The 20203-nt window shown below is 41.9% G+C and overlaps 1 protein-coding gene across 1 annotated transcript in view; it reads right to left on the reverse strand.

Moving 5' to 3' along the window:
• adsl (adenylosuccinate lyase) overlaps positions 1-19474 on the reverse strand; it is a 25335-nt gene extending 5861 nt beyond the window's left edge. Inside the window, exons 1-10 of the mRNA XM_080775284.1 lie at positions 19221-19474; positions 9124-9327; positions 7663-7707; positions 7237-7316; positions 5203-5374; positions 4016-4062; positions 3465-3555; positions 2990-3059; positions 2033-2180; positions 1738-1918 (exon numbers count right to left, since the gene is read on the reverse strand). Of these exons, the coding sequence (XP_080631410.1) occupies positions 1738-1918; positions 2033-2180; positions 2990-3059; positions 3465-3555; positions 4016-4062; positions 5203-5374; positions 7237-7316; positions 7663-7707; positions 9124-9327; positions 19221-19364 (1182 nt within the window). The 5' untranslated portion in view covers positions 19365-19474. The remainder of the gene's footprint in view (positions 1-1737; positions 1919-2032; positions 2181-2989; positions 3060-3464; positions 3556-4015; positions 4063-5202; positions 5375-7236; positions 7317-7662; positions 7708-9123; positions 9328-19220) is intronic.
• Positions 19475-20203: the final 729 nt, after the last annotated feature.

The raw sequence follows: 20203 nt of genomic DNA on the forward strand, positions 1-20203 counted from the left end.
TGAGCAGTGCAACATTGCACTGCTCACTTCACTGGGGTGTGATTTCTATTATTATTACAGTATTAGTATTTTTCTTATGAAAGCAGAGAGTATTCTGTTTCATACGGTATATAGTATGTACATGTCGCTATAGGCCTTATTTTGTGAATATTTAGTTGTTAGGTCCATGCTCTCTAAAATTATCTTTTTCAGAGAACTTTAGAGATGGCATGGGCCTGAATAACTATTATTCACAAAATAAGGCCTATAGCGACATGTACATACTATATACCGTATGAAACAGTCGACTCTCTGCTTTCATAAGAAAAATACTAATACTGTAATAATAATAAAAATCACACCCCTGTGAAGTGAGCAGTGCAATTGCACTGCTCACTTCACAGGGGTGTGATTTTTCTGGGTGGTATTTTTCTTATGAAAGCAGAGAGTCTACTGTTTCATACGGTATATAGTATGTACATGTCGCTATAGGCCTTATTTTGTGAATAATAGTTCTTCGGGTCCATGCCTTCTCTAAAGTTCTCTGGTGGGCGCAAGCTGCATTCAATAGCCAATTAGTGACAAACTGTATATGTGTACAATGTGTACTGTTTTCCTCCTAAAAGTAGACATTCAGGGCTTTCATTCGGTATATGGTTTGTATAGGATATTATTTGTGCTCAATTTTATATCGGTCTTTTGAACTAAAAAAACTGAACTGAAATGTCTGTCAACTTCAGGCCTCCATATCTCTGTTGTTTTTTTTCACAAGCAGCGTGCAGGCAAAAGCAGGTGTTAGAAAAAGGTCAATATCTCCAGAATGGAAGATGGTAGAATCATAATTTTTTTTTTAAATTGAAGTGGACAAGTTGGGCTTTCTTTTGATTTATGCGGTGTGATTCACGCTATAAGAGGCCCCTCGCTGTGGGCCCCCCAAAAAGTTCAAAAAGCCCATGTTAACCCTTCAGCACCAGTAAGCCATGGTCCGCTAGAACCTGTAGCAGTTAAAGTGTTAAGTACCAGGTCTTATTCCCTATAACTTGAGTAAACTAAAGACCTGGAGGGCGTGGTCAATGCTCTTTGGCCACTCAGAATAGCCACAAATGGCATTGATCACGCAAAATACAGGTACGCAAAATACAGCCCATAGTCCTAAGTATGCAGACATCAGAATGATGTCAGAACATTCCAGCTCCATATATGGACCCTGTCACAGGGGCCCTGTCACAGAGGCCCTGTCACAGGGGCCCTGTCACAGGGGCCCGGGCACAGAGGCCTTTTTGGGGCGGTTCTGGACAACCGTGGGGTCCGAGACCGACTCGACACCAGTCACTGCACACACTGAACACGCGTGACGAATTTCGTGGATTACAGACGTACGACGTACGTACAGATGTACGTAATCACACGCAAGAGACTTGGTGCATTTATAGTTGGATTATTATTTAGAGCGTGTATTGTATGGAGAATATAAGTTTCTACATTCAGGAAGGAGATATATGGTGTACCAGCATACAATAAGGTCAGACTAAAGAGGTCCTTTGTCCACCAGTCGACCTTGAGGCTTAATCAGGAGACATAGTAGCTACAGGATAATCTAAGCGGTGGATATTGCTCTTGTCTTCATGTCTTTATGTATGTAAATTGTCTTGTTCTTTGTGTTTATGTCAAATGAGTGTGTTCTGCATACTTGGCTGCTGGGTCGCAAGACAAATTTCAGTGTGAACTGACAATAAAGTACTATATCATATCGTTTACCTGTCGGTTTCCACCAGCCTTCACCATGGCCATGATGATGTTCTCCGTGGCCATGAAGGGCAGCTCCTGACGGATGTGTCTCTCGATGACCTTGGGGTAGACCACCAGGCCCTCCGTGATGTTCTGCAGCGTGCTGAGGATGATGTCCGCCGTCAGGAACGACTCCGGCAGGGAGATCCTCCTGATGGTGGAAAGGACAAAGACACAAAGAGGAGATAACACTAAAACATTCCAGGTGACTAAAATGTGACTAAAACTAAATGAAAACTATGTGTGCGTGTGCGTGCGTGCTGACCTGTTGGCGCTGTCATCCAGTGTCCTCTCCAGCCACTGGACCGAGGCCGTCTGCAGCGGGTTGGCCAACAGCGCCACCAGGTGGCGGGCCAGGCTACAGCAGCGCTCAGCGCGCATGGGGTTCCTCTTGTAGGGCATGGCGCTGGACCCTGGAGCACAATAATGATCACTAAAACACTACAGTTTCTGTCATAATCATGTTTTGTAAGTATTGTTTATTATCGTACATTTTTCTACAAGTCTATTCTCCCCTGGGGTGGGTGGGTGCGTTTATTGTTGGTTTTGTTTTGTCATGGATGGTGTTTACTTTATTGTGTGTACCATGTTCCTTTGTATGTACCATGTTCCTTTGTGTGTACCATGTTCCTTGTATGTACCATGTTCCTTGTATGTACCATGTTCCTTGTATGTACCATGTTCCTTGTATGTACCATGTTCCTTTGTGTGTACCATGTTCCTTGTATGTACCATGTTCCTTGTATGTACCATGTTCCTTGTATGTACCATGTTCCTAGTATGTCTAGTATTTTAAAAATGGAAAAAAAAAAACAACAAAACAAAAAATGAACAGTACAATGTCTTCTCCCTTTGACCTGTTTTTTTTTTATATATATTTTTATCCCGTGTGTCAATTATCTAATGTAATCCTGGACTTTTTTTATTTTATTTTTTTAACCGGCCCACATGTGGGTTCCTCGGCCGCGTGCGCACACAGCATTACATTCACACAAAAGAACTGAACAATATGTTCCATTCATTCATGTTAACCGTTACGTTGAATTGGAGAATTTCTTAACGGCGATGAACAATTTAACATCCCGAGTCTCTAGACAAAATGTTCCATTGACATCAGTGGGAATGTGGGGAGAGCATTTAGCTCAGACTGAGCGTGAGAGCAGAGAGGAGAAGAGTGAATGATGAACATAATACTAATAATAAGAGTGAATGATGAACATACCAATCTGCTCTTTCTCAAAAGGCTCCTCAATCTCTTTCAGGTTGGCCAGCAGGCGGATGTCAGTACAGATCTAAGGCAGAGGAACAGTTTAAGAGACACAGTGAAACCATTTTTAATTTTAATTTTTTTGCCATTGCGGTTTGCTAAATGACCACTAGGTTGCAGCGTTTGCCGACTGATGTCCAGGTTCTACTATAGTGACCCAAAAGAGAAATGTGATTTTTTTTGGGGCCCAGCCTAATGAAAATAATAGCAGATCTACAAGCTCACAACACGTCGTAGATCGGCAATTTTCACTACTTCATGTCATTTCTTAGATTTTTTTATTTTGATTTTTCATTGATTTCTTCATGAAATTACTGTAAACAAATCATTGAATTTTGTTTTCAATTATTGAAAATGGTTTGCTTTTTGGATTTTTTTTTTTTTTTTATAATTAAAAACCAAAAATAAGGGGACACATAGAAATGCTCACCTTATGGACAGTTGCTCCAAGGCTGGCCAGAGTGGACAGAGAATCCACGTCCACCTTACGACTGTACGTCTGTCCTGTCACCAGGTAGGATCTGGGTCATTTAATGATCAGGAAACATCGGTTAGCAATAAGATGATCTCTTCTGATCGCTTAACTAATAGTAACCTATGCTCATATTATTGGTATTTTATGTGCATGCGTGTCTCATGTTTGATTGATTGATTGAAATATGTATTAACAGTTTGCAGAATTACAGTATACATTTCAAGCAAAAACTCAATACAAAGACTGTTAACTGTGAGTGGACGACCAAATTAAGCATTACACTTGTTTACAACAGGGTCCACATTGTTCCATTCATCAAAACATTTAGAGACGTACAAATAGACACTTCTATGTAGTTAAAGAACAGAACAGGAATTCATCATAAAGGAAGCAAAAAGGAAAAGAAACATTATACAGTGAGGGGAAAAAGGGGGGGAATGTCAGAGTTCCTATATTGTATTATGTGTTGCTGGGACGATCTTTCTCTTCCATTTGGGAAAACTCACTTTTTGAAGCCGGCCATCTCTGTCACCAATCTGTCCAATTCTTCCACCTGAAGCAGAAACATTGATATGGAACGTCAGGAACGAGAAGATGTGCAAACATACATACTGCATGTACAGTATGACACCTACCAGTAACAAGATAATTGTTGCCACACAAACATTTCTGCATATTTTGAATAACAGTAACACTACTTTAACTTTTAAACTGCCTTTGCAATGCTAATCGCCCCACAGGCAGATCCAGCAGTGATATTAAAGTATGGCTACGCGAGGCTAGCATTAAGCACCTTCAAGCTAAAACGGGGCGCTAAGTAACACAGGCGGCACACAGTAAATTGTTGGCATCATTTGCAACAGTCCCAATTTCATTCGGGCTGCAGTGTTACCTGCAGGTTGTTTCCCGGGGGGGCGGGTTCAAACATTTTCTCTTTGACGCAATTGGTCAGAGCTACTGTCAGTCAAAGGTCTCAAGCATTGAACGTCACTGTACCAAAGCCCGCCCATATTGCATACCGTGTCCCGATTGGCCACACCAGTTCTCTGGTGTAGGAAATGGGCGTACAATTGAGCCTCTCCAGACCGTAATCCGCCGGCAGGCTGATTCGGTCTGGCTTATTAGCCAGGCTAGGTTGTTGACAGGATATTGCGTCGACCACACACACACACACGTGTGTTGATTGTGGCCCAGAAAACCTGTGTGTGACATCTTTCCCCTTACTCTGACCTCAACGTCCTTTCTCTCTACACCACTGGGTCCCAAAGTGGGATCCGGGGACCCCCAGGGGTCCTTGAGGGAGTTCCAGGGGGTCCCCAGCTAAATGATAGTTAGGAACCAAATGGACCAAATGGGCCCTTGTTAGGGTCCATTTGTACACTCTCAGAGTTAAATTAACATAGATTTTACAATATAAATTGGGGGTCCCAGAGATAGAAATGTAATTAAATGCCGGTCTGTAGAATAATGCATGTCAAACTGGGGGTCCTTGATAGTAGAGCTGTATAAATCTTCTCTTATGGGGGTCCATGGCATTATATCTTCAAATGTGGGTCAGCGGGCTAATTAGTGTCAATTTGGGGGTCCTTGACATGAAAAAGTTTGGGAACCACTGCTCTACACTACTAACTAAATAAACAGAACGTCCTCAAAACGTTCTTTATCTTTATGGTCATCATTTCCTGTGTGTCACCTTGTCATGGTCCCCCTGGAACAGCTGCAGGAAGCTGGCCTGTGTGCCGGTGGTCCCCTTGACCCCCCGGAAGCGCAGGTCGTCGCGGGCCCTCTGAAGGTTCCTCATGTCCATGGCCAAGTCCTGGAGCCAGAGGCAGGCGCGCTTCCCCACAGTGGTCAGCTGAGCTGGCCTGGTGGGAGAGAGAGAGAGAGAGACCACAGTGGTCAACTGAGCTGGCCTGGTGGGAGAGAGAGAGACTACAGTGGTCAACTGAGCTGGCCTGGAGGGAGAGAGAGAGAGACTACAGTGGTCAGCTGAGCTGGCCTGGTGGGAGAGAGAGAGACCACAGTGGTCAGCTGAGCTGGCCTGGTGGGAGAGAGAGAGACTACAGTGGTCAGCTGAGCTGGCCTGGTGGGAAAGAGAGAGACTACAGTGGTCAGCTGAGCTGGCCTGGTGGGAGAGAGAGAGACCACAGTGGTCAGCTGAGCTGGCCTGGTGGGAGAGAGAGAGACTACAGTGGTCAACTGAGCTGGCCTGGTGGGAGAGAGAGAGAGAGAAGTACATCCATACCCAAGTCCTCGTGTGTCTCTCATGTGTCTCTCCCCCTCTATAGCTAAAATATCTACAAACTCACCGCATGAATCATACTTAACCCATTTAGGCCTGACATCTAAATAAAATAAAAAGTCTTCTGAAAGAATATTATATTCAAAGATTTGTGCCACATTTTCATGATTTTTCAAAAATCGGCGGCACGCTATGAGCTTGTAGATCTGCTATTTTTCAATAGCTAAAGCATAACATAATGCTTTAGTTAAAACACCAAAAGTGGTTAAGGAAGAGGAGAGGAAGAATAGAACTAACTACCTCACCACTCTAGAATTCCTAAGTTATTTATTGTATGGCTTCTGTGGCCTATTTATTGATAGACTGTAGTTATTGATAGACTGTAGTTATTGATAGACTGTAGTTATTGCGACAGCAGGTTGCATTTACTATGGAATTGCGCATTTCCCGTCATTGTGTCACACGAGGGCAAACCCTTAAATCTCCATATATACAGTATAGAACAGGTTCTATCCATTCCATATGTTGATCCTTCCCCATCCATCCTTCCTCTGCGATGTCTCCCTTTTGACCGATACCCGTCCATTCAAACTCTAGACGGGGCCTGCCCCAAAGTTATTAGTGCAGCCGCACCCGACAGCCGGCGAAAACTAGAGTTCACGGTTCACGCCCTCAGCGTCTTACTGGTACTATGCAGATGTATAGCATGTTGATTACTTATTCAAAGGAAATAGAGCATGCACCTCCACTCTAGCCCCAGGTGCTATTAGACAAAAGGCAGTACAAGAGGAAAAATAAGAGTCCGCAACACTGGTATGAAAAAACTCAGCTCCACACTGGTTTATTTGACTCAACGTTTCGATCCCTTAGGATCTTCTTCAGGATTACTTATTCACACACACACACACGATATGACAATAAATTATGTAAACGTCTACTGTTTGCTCGACCACAGCCAAACATTTTAAACATTGTATTTACTTAACCCATTTAGACCTGAGGACGATTCTACGATATATGTATTTGGCCGCCGACCCCCATCTGAAAATATGTTGTTCCAGGGACCCTCCAGAAGCAAAGATTTGAGTTAAAAAGGTTGGCTTTATTCCATAAATCAGTGCTATTGAACACCCTTTACGTCTGTGTGTCGTTTGGAAAATATTGAACCAATGGAAAGTAGTAAAAAACACTTTGGACAAAACTCCATTGGACCCTCAAACTGTCTGCTAAAAACAGCTAACTCCACCACCTCTCTCCTTCTCACGCAAGTAATTGACAATATCTAAAGTCACAACACCAACTTTGATGGGGCAGTATTGCATCGTTTAAAAAATATATAAGCTTTTACTCATTTTCTTAAAAAAACATATATTTTTTCATTTCCTGAAATATTAACATTTTGGGAGTTCTGAGGTTTCCTCCGGACAGCAGAGATGTTCACACTCACTGGTAATAATAATATTAATAATAATAACAATAACTCACTGGTAGTGTGTGAATCCAAGCGTTGGGAGATCTGCGTATTTCTCTGAAAAGTTTGCCAGTCTGTCAATCACTCTGGCCAGCTGAGGGAATAAGAAATCATTATAGTATTATTATTATTATAGGTCAGAGCTAAAAATAATGCCTTCACAGGGGGATCCGTTGGCTATTTATATTCTTCAGCCCCGGGAATCTGCTCCGATGCTCTGCTTCAATGCATGCCCTGCAGGCCATGCTAGAAATCAGTTTTGTAAAAACAAAATAAAAAAGAAACCTTTCTGAATAGCTTTCACTTAATTATTTCCACTCTGTAGCCAGAGAACAGCTGAGGACTGTTGAAAAATAAATAAAAGGGCAATTATGTTTCGATTTCCACTGACATTTACATCCAGTGTGTGTGTGTGTGTGTGTGTGTGTATTGAGACTCACCTTAGGCAACAGAATGTCAAATCCGTCACGCAACATAATCAGATCCTGAAGAGAAACCAAAACAAAATGGTAAAGGCATTTATTACGACATTAACAGAAAATGTTAATTTTCTGTTAACTAATGTTAACTAATTGGCCGATCTACAAGCTCTCAACATGAGCTTGTAGATCGGCTTCCCCCCCCCCCCTGCAAAACGATTTGGTGGAGGAGATCCCCCATTACTATTCATGGGGAACCGATCAACCAGGTATGTTCGTACAAATACCTAGGAGTAGTAATAGACCATCTTTTGTCATGGAAAGATCAGATTGATTCAGTGTGTAAGAAAACAAAGCAAAGAATCTACTTCCTTCGCCGTCTAAGATCCTTCGGTGCTAGTAGACGGATTCTTCTTTTGTTTTTCACTTCTGTTATTATGAGTGTTCTTCAGTACTGTAGTACCACCTGGTATGGATGTTTGTCTGCAGCCCTAAAGTCACAACTGCTGCAACAACTGAACATTTGTTCAAAGATTGTTGGACAACAACTTCAGAAACTTTATACATCCACATATGATAACAGCATCCTAAGGTTAGCAAGGAATATCACCTCTAATACTAAGCATGTGTTGTATAGAGAATATAGGTTGCTACCTTCAGGAAGGAGATATATGGTGTACCAGCATACAACAAGGTCAGACTAAACTTCACTAAAGAGGTCCTTTGTCTACCAGTCGACCTTGAGGCTTAATCAGGAGATGTAGTAGCCACAGGATAATCTATGCGGTGGATATTGCTCATGTCTTTATGTATGTAAATTGTCTTGTTCTTTGTGTTTATATGTTCTGCATACTTGGCTGCTTGTGTCGCAAGACAAATTTCAGTGTGAACTGACAAATAAAGTACTATATCATATCAGTAACATTAGCGTTTTCGCTCAGTCAGTTGATTCTTCATATCCATATGAGTGAAGCGGCCGGGGTGACATGTTTATTTTTCAAACACAGTTGTTATATGAGGCGATCTAAAATCGCCTCAATGGGGATTTCAATGCAACTAAACAAATCCATGAACCTGGGGACTGACGCCCTCTACTGAAAGTGACGTCAGACTTCGGTGCTCTATAACCTATAAAGTAGAACATAATGCTTAATTACGAGTAAGACGCGCAAACACGGGAAGCGAACGCAGCTCGTACATATTTGGGTTTTTTTAAGATTTATTTTTAACTTAGCCATAACTATATAAGGAGTCCCCAAAGCAGCTATACGTCCAAATATGGAGTGTGTTGCATGAATCACAAACAAATCACTCAGCTCCATATATGGGCACAAAGGGGGGACACACAGACACAGGCACGCACAGACAGACATGATCTGCTAGGTCTCATAGTAAGTGCTCACTGCGTTCGCAAAAACACCAAAAGGGTGCCCGCCCTGCCACCCAGAACGGGTTCCAACTCCCCCTCATCCTCGTCCTTACGGTGTTGTCGCCCACGTAGCAGGACGTGGCGCCCAGGTGGATGATGGGCGCGGCGGCGGGGCAGCAGTGGGCGAAGGTGTGCACGTGGGCCATGACGTCGTGCCGCAGCTTGCGCTCCTCCTCGGCCGCCATGGCGAAGTCGATGTCCTCCGCGTGGCTCTCCATCTCCACCACCTGAGCCTCGCTGATGGGGAGGCCCAGAGCCTGGGGGGGGGGAGAAATAAATAAATTAATAAATATCACGATCTGAGCCTCGCTGATGGGGAGGCCCAGAGCCTGGGGGGGGGGGGGGAAGAAATAAATAAACATGAATAAATATCCGAGACCATTTTTAGGGTTTTATGGAAGACGTTTCGGCACATAGATGCTAGTTTGACCGCTTGAAATGCAGTCTAATCTTAAAATAAGTAAAAGTAGTCTATTCTACAGCATTGAGAGCAGTGTTGTTTTTTTCAGAATATTTTGATTTAGTCTTAGTCTTTTGAAAACGCACATTTAGTCTTTAATCCCATTTAATCTTCTGAAATTCTTTTTTGTTAGTCTTAGTCGACGAAGTGTCAAAAACCTTAGTCGACTTAGTCTTTAGTCATGGGTATCTATTTGAATAGAAACATTTTTAACTTTCAATGCATTACAGTGATGGGTATTGCCTACAACTTCGCGAATCGCGATAGATATGCATCACAATACAGAGGACACGATACGATATGATATCGATTTATCATTTTATACGCCGATTCCAAATAATGACCATTAGGGCTGGGTATTGCCAACAACCTCACAAATCGACCTAGACCACCGATTGACGATGTTGACAAATATATTGTGAGACATTTTTAAGTTTCCAAATCTTAATGGATAATCAAAACTTAGTGGATAACATTTAAAAACAAAAAGCAAAGGGTTTTCTTTTTTTGTTTTAATTAATAATGTTTTAATGGATAAATGCATAAAAGATTTAATCATATTTAGACAGAAACTGATTCTGACGTTTGTTTGTCTAAAAGCCTGATTCAGCTTGTTTGCGTCAGACATAATTTCCTGCCTAATCGATACAATACGACTATTGTCATATCGATTAATTGAACCCACCCCTAATGCATTACTTATTAAAATCACTTGAACCCTAGCAACCCATATTCTGTTACAATAGGTGAACTTTTGGGGCGAAAATAACAGATCTACAAGCTCACGATGCATTGCGAGCGCATAGTGAGCTGCCTGGTAGCGTTATAAAAAGGACGGGACCATGTACAGACCCCTGAGGGACCCCATATAAGTATATAAACTTAAGTGGTTATTGACAGTCATCGCAACAGTTTGCACAGAAATGCATGCGAGTTTGTTGATGGTCAAATACTATGCACAGTTCAGTGAAATACAAACAAGCTGAATCAGGAAACAGTCAGAAAGTAATACAATATAACTAAATCTGACTAAATATTGTTCTTAGAGAACGAATGCTAATCAATAAATTGCTTTGCCAATGCCAACAGCACCGTGATCTGGCTCGCTCCACTCCACTCCACAGCCACAGAGACAGAAGGCCAAACAGACCCCGGGAAAATAAATCCCCGTTCATTTTCCTCATAGACTTTTCAGAAAGTATTTATTTAAAGACGTTTATACGCCGTGGAACAAAGCCAACTCTTGTCGTGACAAATCATGACAACAAACACAATTTTTCGGGCCAAACAAAGAATTAGAAAGTAGAAAAAAAACACTTTTTTTGTTGTTTTTCTTCTTTGTAATTATTTGTTTTGGTCCAAAATATTGTGTGTGTTGTCTAGGGCTGACCCAAAAAAATTGATTAATCGACGTTCAATCGATACGCACGGGAATCGATTTTTAAATTTTGAATCGAATAGTCATTTTTAAAAAAGCGTCCGCTTTTGGTCCGCGAGACGGCCCCATTTGGTCCGCGAGCCATGCTTGCGCCTCGCAGCACCTCGCAACGCCTCCTCTTTCCCCGTGTTAACAAGGAAGGCAAGCGCATGCACCACAGCTCAGTGGACATTAAATATAGGCTACCTTGTTTGATAAATCATATAAAAACATTACTTACACGAAAATGAAAATATAAACTTCACAGATTATAGATCACTTGGAATTATAACAATCTGTTGAGTATTGCCTGAATAATGCCACTATAAAATCTCAACTTTTATCGATGAGCCATTACGCTGCTTGGATTCACATGGTGAGTGCGCTCAGTGCACCGAAGAATTGATATTTTTTGCTCCTACAGACAGTGGCGGTGCGTCCATAGGGGGCGCTGGTGCGCCGCACCACCATGCCCACCCCCTGAATAAAACGTGAATAAGAATGACTGAGAAACGAAATCTACAGCCTGTAATTTATTTAAAATTAGCAATACAGAAAGGTTAATATTATATAATATAAGTAGCCACTAACCAAAGGCAGTGATTAAAAGTTGTAATATGCTGCCACGTTAGTATTATGCCTCCATGAAATGTCAAATGTTATTTACGTTGTATGACGTTTCTGATTGGTTAGTGTGTGTCACGTGTTGGTGCGCGTTCATCTGGAGCTCTCTATTCTCAGCACTGAAGAGTAATGCATTGCGGTACACATGTCTTCAATACAAACTATAGGAAGCCACTGGGTCGCGAAATATGTGCGATCCATGACGTTATTCACACCACAAAACACTTGGGGGCAGCATACACATTACAGCACAGTTTGACATAGGGTTTACAGCCACAACAACATACGCTAGAAAAACGAGGGATGAGACAGATGAATGGAGCCAGGTAAAGTCAATATAATAATAGTTTAATTCACTTGCATAATGGAAAAATAAGAGGAAAAATAAAACTCTGTGAAATCACTGCAGAAAACACCATTTGAGAGAAGGACACTGCAAGAATAAATAAGAATTAAAGAGCTGGGTCCAGACAAACCTGATGTAATCATCACAAATGTATGTACAAAAAGTAAAAAATTAAGAGTCATGGCTTTGAGGGTTCTTTTATAAGGACGTTTTGTTTATTTTTTTGTTAATGTTAAAGCCACTGTAGCAAGGTCATGTGCCTTTGAGCCATTGCACTTTTTTATGGCACTGGTCCTTCTGTCTCAGGTTTGTTTCTTTAACCCTATATGAACCTTTTGTTACATTTTGATGTATTTAATAAACCTTAGACAGGCTCCCTTAGTAGATATATTTAATAAACTTTAGACAGGCTCCCTCAGTAGATATTTAATCTATGATACCTAGTGCATGTTTTCTTGATTTTGTTATAGCGCCCTCCCTAGGACAAATGTCACCGGCCGCCACTGCCTACAGACCCAGACCAAAACACCTTTTCTCTTTGGCATTTAATTGCACCTGATCGTATTATTGTAATAATGTAGCACTATTTGCCTGTGTTTTGTCTTTTAATTATGCTTTTTTTTTTTGCGCCGATGGTGATGCGATGCTCCACTTGTTTCAGCCTGCAGGCCTACAGCACTTTGGTCAGCTTTTATTGTTTTAAATGTGCTATATAAATAAAGTTTGATTTAGGCCTATATTGGAGCAGGTGCTGGCAAATAACTAATTACTGTAATGCAGTGAAGTTGCGCAAATGTCAACTCAATTAGCAAGTGGAGCTGCATGCATTCTGCACTGCAGTCTGCAGATCTCTTCTTAGAGTTTACTTTAATATTATGGTTTACTTTCAACCATAAACCATAATATGATTGACAAACCTTGGATTATAATTCTTCATCGACCAACAGCGCATGCAGCATGACTATGAGGTAAATTTAACTATGTGGGATTTCTCCATCGGCATTGCATGTCGATAAAAAAAATGGGATTTCACTAGTGGCATTATTCAGGCAATACTCAGATTGTTATAATTCCAAGTGATCTATAATCTGTGAAGTTTATATATTTTTTCCCATACGCACACTCACAGTCACATTAACTTTATGATCAATCAAATCAACCGTGGTTGATTTTATTTCTGACAAGTGTCAGGCTTGAAAAGTTCATTCATGTTACCGTTCGTTTACAATTGACAGAGGAGTTTGGATTATATATATTTTTATTTGATGGAGAGGTAATGCCTGTTTCAGGCAGTTGACTTGTTACGGTCGGATGTTTTATTAAGCCAAATTATTTGTGCGTCACTGCTTTCATGAAGGCTGCAAGCCTGCTACAGTTGTTGCTTATTGTTTAAAATAAATGAGACCAATACAAGCATGCCTTTCTCTCCGCTATATCGTTGTTTAAGCCAAAGAGTCACTGCTCGCACGCGCACCCCCCCCCCCCCCCCCCCCCGTTGACGTTTCGAAGCGTCGACGTTCGAAACGCGGGAATCGATTTTGAATCGATCATCAAATACGGAATCGAAGGTCAGCCCTAGTGTTGTCATGATTTGTCACGACAAGAGTTGGCTTCGTACTACGCTTAAAAGGTCTTTTGAAATGCCTATGGGAAAAATGCATTGGGATTCATTTCCTGGGCCTGGCGTCGTCATGAAAGGGGGCGGGACTGCGACGCTCGAACAGTGCATTCATGTGACTGACTGACTGACTGACTGACTGGCCTCTACAATTAGTTAGTTGAGGAATTCTGTCTCAGACCCTGAACCCTCCCGTCTCTCCCTCTGTGTAACAACTGTCCACACGGTCCCAAGGCCCGGTGACTTTGATAGCTACAGTACTATGTTACGGGTCAGGAGACGGGTCACATGGTTCAAGGCCCGGTGACTTTGATATCTACTATGTTACAGGTCAGGAGACGGGCCAAACCTGTGCCAGCGCTGTTGAGAGAGTTAACCCATTTTGACCTGAGATCAGATTCTAAAAATGTCTGTTTGAAAATGACACTTTTCTGAAAAAGCTAATGTTTCTATGTCGGTCGTTCTTCCATTTCTCAAAAATAGCAGACCTACAAGCTCATAGCGCGCCACTCGGTGGCGCGCTATGAGCTTGTAGATCTGCTATTTTTCAATAGCTAAAGCATAACATAATGCTATAACACCAAAAGGGGTTCCGGCCCAGAATGGATTAAGAGTTGAGTTGAGGGGTCAGAAACATTACAGGTCATGCGCTTCATGAATCATGCGTCCTTCATCAACACCAATTATGAGGATTCAAGTTTGGAATTATACAGTACATAGTAGTACATATACATACAGTATATACTATATACAGTGGTATTATACAATGTTTGGAACATTGGTTTGCCTGAAGGCAAACATTATGTTATGTCCGCATTCTTCCTGTACTTGTCGTTGAGCGCACCTAAAAACATTCCCAACGAACTGATTTTGGAAATAAATGATTGAATACCGAATATTATATATTCTTAACCCTTTCTGGGTGGGAAGTTGGGAACCCCTTTTGGTGTTTTAAGCGTTACTTTAGATATTGAAAAATAGCACGTCTACGTACAAGCTTGTAGATCTGCCTATTTTTGAAAAACCTTGAAAATGTGGCGTGAATCCTTGAATAATATATATTCTTTCAGAGCGAACGTTTTTTTGTAGAATCGTGACCCGCCATTTCTGTAAAAGAATTCTCAATAGCTCTGGCCTGTGCAAAACCAATAATGTCCTCAATTCAAAGGCTTGTTTTTGCATAATACAATTCCCTAGATATAAATACATATTAAATATGGCCAAGGCTAGATATATGTTTGTAGTATAACTGTACATTTATGTTTGTACATTCACACACCGTTGAGTCAATGAATCCCAAAAGGCTGTGCATTACCCCAATAACATGCTACCGTACGCACGCTTGGAACATACAGATAACATGCTACCGTACGCACGCTTGGAACATACAGACGAGCAAGGCAGCTGAGCAGACAGGGACATAGTGTGTGACATGTCATGTGACATGTGTGTGTGTGTGTGTGTGTGTGTGTGTGTGTGTGTGTGTACTGTAAAGTTGAAATATGGATTCTCTGGGGGTCAGTTTCCTATTACTGTCTGTGACATTATCTTTATGCTATTTTAAACACACAAACCCTCCCCTAGTGGTAGCAGTATGGTAGTGTAGCTCAACTAAATATGAACTTGTAGGTCGGCTATTTTTGAAAAACCGTTAAAATGTGCATCAAATCTTTCAGAAAATTGTCATGATTTAGAAAACTTTTATTTCTTTAGTCAGGCCTAAATGGGTTTACAGGAATCCAACACGATGGTGTCCAATAGTAAAGATAATGCATGTCAAAACAAGTCTATATGAACCTACTGTATCTATGACTGAAATCTATGGAGAGAAAAAACATAACCTGCAAGTGCTGCAACACAATCTCAATCAATATGTATTGGGGGTCCCAATCTCTGCTCCATCTCTCTCTCTCTCTCAGTCTCAATCAATATGTATTGGGGGTCCCTGCTTCATCTCTCTCTCTCTCAATCAATATGTATTGGGGGTCCCTGCTTCATCTCTCTCTCTCTCAATCAATATGTATTGGGGGTCCCTGCTTCATCTCTCTCTCTCTCTCTCTCAATCAATATGTATTGGGGGTCCCTGCTTCATCTCTCTCTCTCTCTCTCTCTCAATCAATATGTATTGGGGGTCCCTGCTTCATCTCTCTCTCTCTCAATCAATATGTATTGGGGGTCCCTGCTTCATCTCTCTCTCTCTCTCTCTCAATCAATATGTATTGGGGGTCCCTGCTTCATCTCTCTCTCTCTCTCTCTCTCAATCAATATGTATTGGGGGTCCCTGCTTCATCTCTCTCTCTCTCTCTCTCTCTCTCAGAGGTTGGAACGCTGACACAGTGGTGCCACGAGAACAGCCTGGCTCTAAACGTCAGCAAAACCAAGGAACTGAACGTGGACTTCAGGAGACCAGAGAGAGAGAGCACGCACCCATGGTCATCAATGGTGCTGCAGTGGAGCAGGTCAGCGACTTCAGGTTCCTCGGGATAAACATCTCGAGGGACCTGAAGTGGGCCACACTACACACACAACCACAGTGGTGAAAAAAGCCCAACAACGGCTCTACTGCCTGAGGCACCTGAAGAAGTTCAGAGTGAGCCCCCGGCCCCCCGCATCCTCAAAGCGTTCTACAAGAGCACCATCGAGAGTGTTTCGACGAGCGTCACCACTGCCTGGTTCGGAAATGGCACACCGCTGCAGAACGGAGAAGACTGCAGAGAGTGGTGCGAACAGCACAGCGCGTCGTGGGAGGGGAGCTTTCCCCACTCCAGGAAATACACCAGAGACATTGTGTGGCTCTAAAGGCTGAGAGCATTATCAGGGACATCCATCACCCCCTCCAGCCATAGCCTGTTCAAACCACTCCCGCGCCCACGGCCCGGGCAAACGCTACATGAGCATCAAGAGCAGCACCTCCAGACTATTGAACAGTTTCTACCGGTCCACAATTAGACTGCTGAACAAGAACTAGGACTGGTGACGCCACACAGACTGAACGGACTGGTCTCCTTTAGTAGAGACTACTCTGTATATACACATAGGCTACATCACTTATTTATTATTTTATATGCATACATATTGATTGTACCATGTAGTTTAGTCATGTACTATGCACTCTCTCTTTTAACTGCAATGATGAGCCTGCTGCACAAACAAGAATTTCACCCATGTTACTGTAATGTGATGTGACAATAGAACAGAATCAAACTTTATTATGTATATCTATTCTGTATCTCTGTCTCAATCAATATGTATTGGGGGTCCCTGCTTCATCTCTCTCTCTCTCTCTCTCTCTCTCTCTCTCTCTCTGTCTCAATCAATATGTATTGGGGGTCCCTGCTTCATCTCTCTCTCTCTCTCTCTCTCTCTGTCTGTCTCAATCAATATGTATTGGGGGTCCCTGCTTCATCTCTCTCTCTCTCTCAATCAATATGTATTGGGGGTCCCTGCTTCAACTCTCTCTCTCTCTCTCTCTCTCAATATGTATTGGGGGTCCCTGCTTCAACTCTCTCTCTCTCTCTCTGTCTCAATCAATATGTATTGGGGGTCCCTGCTTCAACTCTGTCTCTCTCTCTCTCTCTCTATCTCTCTCTCTCAATCAATATGTATTGGGGGTCCCTGCTTCAACTCTCTCTCTCTCGTAGTTCTTGGGCTGAAAGCAGAACATCTGGAGGGTTCCAGAAATGTTCTGTTCAGCGCACGGCGGAGCCGGTACTCTTTGTTCTGACCTCGGCCCGATTGGGTTACTCAAAGTGCTGACCGTGAGATGAATACAAGGGAGATGACTCAAGTTTAAGATATCAGTTCTGTTAAAGTAGCACTCTGTGTGTGTGTGTGTGTGTGTGTGTGTGTGTGTGTGTGTGTGTGTGTGTGTGTCAAGTCATATGAGGTGATGCATGTGAGAAAGGGTCTGATGTTAATTAACCACAGCCTTCTCCTCCTGCCCTCTTTAATGTGAGGGGTGTGGATGGAAGTTACTTGTGACTTGGGGGGGGGGGGGGGGGGAGACTGGACTATTATAGTATGCTTGCCAAAGTATCAGAGGAACGTTATGGTCAATTAATGTAGGGTTACAGTAGGGTACGGTTGAGATGTTGACTAGACATCATGGATGGTCAACAACCTAAACCAGTGGTTCCCAGTGTTTTTTACTTAAGTTGTGACCCAAAAGAGAAGTGCTTTTGTCCGGGACCTAAACTAGTGAAAAAATAGCAGATCTACAAGCTCACATATGCATCACTTTGCGCCGCGCATACATAAGCTATTTTCACTACTTCTTAACATCTTGTATTCTAATGTATGGAATGTCTGATTTTTCTTTGATTTATTTTCTACATGAAATTACTGAAAACCCCCCAAAAAAATGACATTTTTGCTATTTTTGGGAATCGTACCTTGTACGAAAATCTCAACTTACCATCTCCCACCTCAAGAAGACAGCAGCACTGGCTGCAGTTCATCTTTAAATGCATTCATTTCAATTATCCACAGTATTTTAAACAGCTTATGATACCATACCCTTCTACACATCAACTTAGACACTGCTCACAGGTTTACTTCAATATACCCACATCAGTTCGCAAAACATAATTATTGTTCAAAGCTCCTTGTGACCGGAAAAATCTACCTGTCCATATTCGTTCAATAACATATTTTCATTTGTTTAATTTAAAATGTGCTGTCCTCTCATCTGGAGACTACCTGTTCATGTTTTCACTAATCATCACTGTAGCAGATCTATGATGCAATGATCCATTATGTTATGTTTACGTTATCGTTATGTGAAATGTTGTTTTGTTGCAGTTTTTGTTTTGTTGTTTTTTGTTTTGTTGTTGTTGTTTGTTTCTTGTTTATCTAGGAATTGTATTGTTTTGTCTTGTTTTGTCTGGTTGAATTGTTTGTAAAAAAGTGTCTTTATTTATGAAGTGTACTTTGTACTTGTTTTGTAAACGAGATGGTTCATCTCAAGGGATTGTTCCTAATAAAGACATTTCAGACTTTTGAAAATGTTTTGAGCAACAAAATGTAGGGCCTGTGTTTGTTTGTTTGTCTTGTGAGTTTGTTTTTCAGAAAACTTGAAGGGTTTCATACTGACTGCTTTCTGTCCATGACATTCCTTCAATACAAATGATGTTAAAACAGAGCAGGCTCTAGTCTATTACATTGCTTATGCTTACATTGATAAATACTGTACGTCACCACAAGGAGTCCAGGACGGACTGTACACATTGAAGGGAGCATAGCGATGCAGATGCTAGCTATGTTGTTGTGATTGATTAATAATTATGGAATTCCCTGTCCCTCCAGAAGTTAGAACATAGAGGCTGCAGCCTGGCTTTGATCTGGCATTATTTTCTCTACAGGGGCACTGATTGAAGAGAGTATTTCACGTGGGGGGTCCCGGATCCTTTAAAACTATATTTAGTTCGAGGAACTTGATATTAGGTCTCTCTCTCTCTCTCTCTCTCTGTCTCTCAAGGTCGCATGTTTTATAACTGAATGTCTTGCAAACAACAGCAAAGTAAAGCCAAGCAAAGTTCTTTGTTTACCCAGGGAACTGCACTAAGCTCGAGACGCAGTACACTACACACCACGTAACACGTGCGCGCCGTAATAAAACAACTGTCTAAATCACATTAGTAATATATCTGCTGCTGCTGTGATCGAGAGAGACATTAAGACTCAAACCTTCTCGGCTTTGGCCAGATAGATCCACAGCTTCCTCCAGGCTGTGAATTTCTTCATGTCACTGAAGTTGTAGGCCATTTCCTTGCTGGCATATCTGGACACCAGCGGGGAGCGGTACTTCATGAATTCCTCGGATCCCTCCATGGTTTGGTGGTATAGGAGAACAGAAGGTCTAGCCTCACAAACACACACACACAGTGCTCTGACAGCCCGATCACAACCAACTATAGCCTCAAGCCTGCATGTCCCAGTAAACCGTGTTTCACATGGACATGCACTGGCTTTTTACGACACTTCTGGTCGGTGTACGGCATAAGGTATTGCGTTGATTTGTACTGTCATACGGCAGAAGGTCAATACATTATAGTTACTCTATATGAAATGAACGTGTTATTATAATTATTATACAGCCTATAAACCGCACTCTAATTATTATTATCGATGCCAACTATAGTAAATGCTACTATATACTCGCTCGGGGTGGCAGATTTAATGATTATTCATATTGCACACTACACGTCATATATGGGAAATGTTTAAAATTTTACACACTCAGTAAATAGTAATAAATCGTCTAGACACCATCCCGTTCCCATGGCAGCAACAGTTGCACGATGACCACCAGATCTATGAACGTATTATAGGCTACTGTACAATATGTACTATTATTAAAGTATATAGCCGCATGACCATGATGATGATCTGTGGAGCCCTGGATCGTTTGTATGCGAGGCATTCCACACAGTATTACGATCAAAGATGCCCCGGCCATGCCGAAATGATCCACCTGAAGGTGACAGACAGACAGGCAGACGTACAGTGCGTTACATTTAGGACACTTCCCTCTGCTGCTTTTCTATTTCGTGGCATTAATTAACTCGTGTCTTACTCTTATATAAGTAACGGCATTATGGCCAATTGCCTTGCCTCTGTCTGCTGCGTTATATTTCATAATTTATAATATGCAAGCATTGGCATTGCAA

Source organism: Protomyctophum bolini, assembly GCF_963924005.1.
Source record: "Protomyctophum bolini genome assembly, chromosome: 11".
Classification (NCBI taxonomy): Eukaryota; Metazoa; Chordata; class Actinopteri; order Myctophiformes; family Myctophidae; genus Protomyctophum; species Protomyctophum bolini.